The following is a 5,383-nucleotide window of genomic DNA, read 5'->3' as shown; positions in this document are numbered from 1 at the left end:
AAAAAAAAAAAAAGAAAAGAAAAGCACATAGGAGAGAAGAACGAGCCAAGGACAGAACCCTGGAGATCATGAAAACAGAAGGGCTGGGTAGAGAAGAGTTCAGAAAGGAGACCAGAAAAGACTAACCAGGAGGCCCTAGAACCAGGTCAGGGTTGTGTCATGGATCCAGAAAAAGAGCAGGACACAAGACAAGGACTAAAAAGCATCCAGCGTGTTGCCCATATTGAGGCAAAAGGCCTCTCTTACTCCAGAGTTTCAACAGCATGATGGGGATAGGGAGCTGGATTCCCATGGGTCTAAGCAACGAATGGGGGGGAAGGTGCAACAGAAGTGGTGCCAGTGTGTATATCTGCTACTCAAGTAACCGGGCTACAAAGGGAAGGAGAGGGTGGTGTACTAGATGCCAATATGGGGTTGAAGGATTTTTGGTTTTGAATTTGCTTTTTGCTTTGTTTTAGATCTGAGAGAAACTGGAGCATGTCTGGAGGCTGAATTGAGAGGAGAGGCCGCAGGTTCGAAGAGAGAGGGGTAAATGATGAAGCAAAGCCCAGAGGACACAAGGAGGGACCGAATCAGCAGCTCAGAAGGAGAGATTTGACTTTAAGCAGAAGGAAGGATCCCGCCTCAGAGTCAGAAGGATGAAAGCAGAGGAAGATGACTGTCCAAGTGGGAAGTTGACATAATCACAGCTGACGAACTGAAATTCTCTGTAAAGCAGGAGACAAGATCATCTGCTTGAGTGAGGGTGTGCGGTTTGGATAACAAACTTGAAGAGAATAATAAAGTCTTAGAACAGCTTAAGGGAAGTGAGATGGAAAGATAAATAAAAGCACTGTTGAGCAATTCTGAAAGCACACCTGCAGTCGAAGACTGCATATTTCTTATGTTTTTCTTGAAAACCACACAAATGTCTATATCAACTTTCCTTTAACTCCAACTTTTCACCAAGAAACTAGAAATGTGTAGTGTACAGTTTCATTATTTTCTGCATCTCCCAAACACCCATCCATAGAAATAGAGAAAAGGAATTGTTTGACTGAGGGCTGAGATGTTACAGCAGCAGGGCAGTGAACAAGGGGGCTTGGAGTACTGCTGGTAAGACACGAGCAACCACAGACTGGACCATGGAGAGAGGCCATGACTGCCCAAAAAGAACTGACCAGCCTGAAGAAAGAGAGGCCACCATGAGCTCAAGGATACGTGGTGGGATATGATGGGAGTGAGGCTGTCAGAAGCCTGGAAGGTTAGGAGGGGAGAGTCAGAGGATGAATGGGGACAGAATGTTTACACGTTCTGACATAGTACGGTCATAGTCACGATAATGACCATGTCTGGGCCCTAGACACGCTGAATGTGGAGGCTGATGGAGGAGAAGAGGCTCCCAGAATAGCAGAGGTCAAGAAATGCTGTAGCTACTGTCAACCCTGGGTACTGGAAGGAACATCCACATGGATAGAAAAGTCACCAAAAATGACTAACAGGGCATCAGGCTGAGAAAAAGACCATGGCACAGGAGTCAAAGTCTTCAAGGGATTACTTTGTGAACTGCTCTACCACCAGTTGGATATCATGATTAGCAAAGTCCTTCAGCCCAGTGGACTTCAGCTTGCTCCAACCAGAAGGTTTAAGACAGGCTAGCCAGAGGTCATCCAAGATATTTCCACCACTATACATATTTCTGGCAAAATAATTTAGGGGCCAGGTGCAGTGGCTCATGCCTGTAATCCCAGCACCTTGGAAAAAAAAAATTAAGAAATTAGCCCAGCATGGAGTCACACACTTATAGTCCCAGCTACTCAGGAGGTTGAGGCAGGAGGATTGCCTGAGCCTAGAAGTCAAGGCTATGGTGAGCCGTGATTATGCCACTGCACTCCAGCCTGAGCAAGAGTGGACTCCAACCTAAATAATTACATAAATAATGTGAAATGCTCTCAGCCCAGCTGGAATCTCGTCACCAGTAGCATAGTGCAAAGAGCATGGGACTCGCCATAGAAATACCTGGATTTTGGTTCTAGTCATGCCAACTACGTGGTTCTCCACAAGCCATTCACCAGAGCCTCGGTTTGCCTATCTACACAATGGAGACAAAATCATTCTCAAGAGTGGGTGACCAGGCTCAGTGGCTCAGCCTGTAATCCCGCGCTTTGGGAGGTCGAGGCGAGTGGATTGCCTGAGCCCGCGAGTTCGAGACCAGCCCGGGCAACTTGGCAAGACCTCATCTCTACAATAAATAAATTTTAAAAATTAGCCAGGTGTGGTAGCACGTGCCTATAGTTCCACTTACTTGGAAGGCTGAAGTGGAATAATCATCAGAGCCCAGCAGGTCGATGCTGGGGTGGCCGTGAACACTGCACTCTAGCCTGGGTGATGGAGTGAGACTCCAACTCAAAAAAATAAAATAAAATACAATAAAAACATTTTTAAAAAAATTCTCACAAGACCCTAAGATTTGACCCAACAAGGACTGTCTGTCTGATAGGAGAAGTAATAAGTTATCACTGCCAGTTAAATGCGTCCTGTCCCTTAGTTTGATACATCATGCTGTCATTTTATTACAGAGGGTTCAATAAAACCATTATCTAATATGTTTAGAATCTGTTTTCCTCCCATTTCCCATTAATAGTTTATGCTCTATTTTTTTGAGTTGAAGTCTCACTCTGTCGCCCAGGCTGGAGCGTAGCGTCACGCTCATGGCCACTGCAGCCTCAACCCACTAGGCTCAGGTGATCCTTCCACCTCAGTCTTCCAAATAGTTGGAGCTACAGGCATGCACCACCATGCCCAGGGTTTCTTTTTTTCTTTTCTTTTTTTTATTTATTTATTGTAGAGACAAGGTCTTGCTAAATTGCCCAGGCTGGTCTTGAACCCCTGGGTTTAGGCAATCCTCCCACCTCCACCTCCCAAAGTGCTGGGATTACAGGTGTGAGCCACTGCACCTGGCCAGTTTATACTCCTACTGATAGAACCTTAGGAAGGGTAGAGTCTCTGAAACAACATTCCCTTACTTATCTATTTTCTTTCTTTCTTTTTTTTTTTGAGTCAGAGTCTCACTTTGTCACCCAGGCTGGAGTGCAGCGGCACACTCATGGCCACCGCAGCCCTGATCTGCTGGGTTCAGGCAATCCTTCCACTTTAGCCTTCCAAAGTAGCTAGAACTACAGACGTGAGCCACCATGCCTGGTTTATTTTTTTTTATAATTTATTGTAGAGATGAAGTCTCACCAAGTTGCCCAAGCTGGTCTCGAACCCTTGGGCTCAGGCAATCCTATCACCCCCGCCTCCCAAAGTGATGGAATTACAGGTGTGAGCTTATCTATTTTCTTTCTTTCTTTTTTTTTTTTTTTGAGTTGGAGTCTCACTCTGTCACCCAGACTGGAGTTCAGTGGCCGCTCCCGGCCACCGCAGCCTCGACCTGCTGGGCTCTGGCGATCCTCCACCTCAGCCTTCCGAGTAGCTGGAACTACAGGCGCGCGCTACCATACCTGGCTAATTTTTGATTTATTGTAGAGATGAGGTCTCGCCAAGTTGCCCGGGCGGGTCTCGAACCCACGGGCTCAGGCAATCCACTCACCTCAGCCTCCCAAAGTGCTGGGATTACAGTCTGAGCCACCAAGCCCAGCCTCTATTTTCTTATCTATTGCAAAGATGACATCCTTTTGATTACTTACTGTCCTGCCTAGAATGAAGACAGTCCTTCATGACAAGAAGACGCTTGTCTCTCAAAACTGGCACTGTTCTGAGTGTGTGCTGGAAGCAGGTGCCAGTGGGACCCCATCTACCATTCCATCTGATACCCAGGAATGAAGATGCAGAATACTAGCAGTGCTGCTGAGCCCAGTTATGAAGTCTGAGGCCTGTAACTAATCTTGCCAAGAACACCACGGCCTCCAGGAACTGAGAGCAGGGCTGGAGATAAGAACAGCAGCAGAGCCAAGATAAGAGTCAGAGCTTTACTGTTCAACCTTTGATCCTCTCCCATGGGGATTAAGCTATAGTGGCAGTTAATATGATAGCCAGGAAAAACCTATACACCTGGTCAAAATTATTTTCTCAGGAAACCCTGAAAATTTCTTTCATTTTTGTTTGTTTATTTTTCTTAGGTAAGAGGCAGAGTATCGCTGTGTTGCCCAGGCTGGGCTCGAACTCCTGGGCTCAAGCAATCCTCTCGTCTAGGTCTACTAAAGTGTGGGGAGTACAAGCAAGCCCTTCCCACGTCCAGCCACAAAATCCCTTTTATCTCTGTTAAATTCATCTAACTTCATGACGGTATTGTTGTCACCATAGGTTTAGGTTCAAACGCCTGCAGCAGACAGAGTCTACTTCCCTTTCTAGAGGGAAATAACAACATCGAAGTTTGTATATTTCCAGGAATTGAGTGCTGGAGAAAATGGGGAGATTTGGTACGAAGATTAAAAGGTGAAAATAGTTGCTAGAATGGCATGAAGTGCTTAAAGATACTAATAAAGATCAGTCTTCCCAATGGCTACCTAAGCTCCCACATCACTCTGCCAGGCAGCCCAGGACAGCAGGTACCACTAGCAGGATTGATGAGTGCATTCCATACACAGGATTACAGCTGGAGGGAGGAGTGAGAGAGGAGGGGAGAGAAAGAGCACATCCCACAGCTGTCCTCACGCTGCATGTTTCTTAGCCGCAGAAGGGCTCCAGACTTGGCAGAGGGTCACAGACTGCCCAGCAGCCACCCCAGCAGATTCACTGGTCAGAGTCCTCGCTGCCCCCGAGGCCAATATAGTGTTGCCTGTGGGGTCTTTGTCTCCTACCTGGGTCCAACTTCAGCTGACACCAGATCTCCGATGGCCAAAGCTATCAGATAGGAGGGGATGGGCTGAGACATCTGGAAGAAGAATTTATTTGGACCTCTCTTCTCCCAGGTGTTAGCACTCATCACAGCTGTGAAGCCATCTGGAACCTGGCAACAGAGAAAGCTTAGATCTTACCTGGAAGAGAGTCACCTTTCCATCAGTCTGAACAACAGCTTAGCCAGCAACCTGTATGGTGATAATGACCCAGGGGCCATCTTGGAGAACACAAAGGTTTCAAGAAACAAAGCCTGTACTACACTGGTGGGATTTAGAGGAAGGCTATATAAAATGTCAGGAGGCAGCTGGGCTCGGTGGCTCAGCCTGTAATCCCAGCTTTGGGAGGCTGAGGTGAGTGGATTGCCTGAGCCCGTGGGTTTGAGACCCGCCTGGGCAGCGAGACCTCATCTCTACAATAAATCAAAAAATCAGCCAGGCGTGGTAGCACATGTCTGTAATTCCGGCTACTTGGAAGGCTGTAGCAGAAGGATCGCCGGAGCCCAGCAGGTCGAGGCTGCGGTGGCCGGGAGCAGCCACTGCACTCCAGTCTGGGAGACAGAGTG

General features: G+C 47.4%; 1 protein-coding gene across 2 annotated transcripts in view; it reads right to left on the bottom strand.

Moving 5' to 3' along the window:
* The window catches only part of RNPEP (arginyl aminopeptidase), a 22,085-nt gene that overhangs the window by 11,316 nt on the left and 5,386 nt on the right, over positions 1–5,383 (bottom strand). For both annotated transcript variants that reach the window (XM_021717129.1, XM_021717130.1), the window contains exon 3: positions 4,782–4,930. In XM_021717129.1, the coding sequence (XP_021572804.1) occupies positions 4,782–4,906 (125 nt within the window). In that variant the 5' untranslated portion in view covers positions 4,907–4,930. The remainder of the gene's footprint in view (positions 1–4,781; positions 4,931–5,383) is intronic.

Source organism: Carlito syrichta, unplaced genomic scaffold (assembly GCF_000164805.1).
Source record: "Carlito syrichta isolate Samal-C Ts95f unplaced genomic scaffold, Tarsius_syrichta-2.0.1 Scaffold309294, whole genome shotgun sequence".
NCBI classification, from domain to species: domain Eukaryota; kingdom Metazoa; phylum Chordata; class Mammalia; order Primates; family Tarsiidae; genus Carlito; species Carlito syrichta.
The sequence above is the reverse complement of the archived record's forward strand: the minus strand, read 5'-3'. Positions and strand labels throughout refer to the sequence as shown.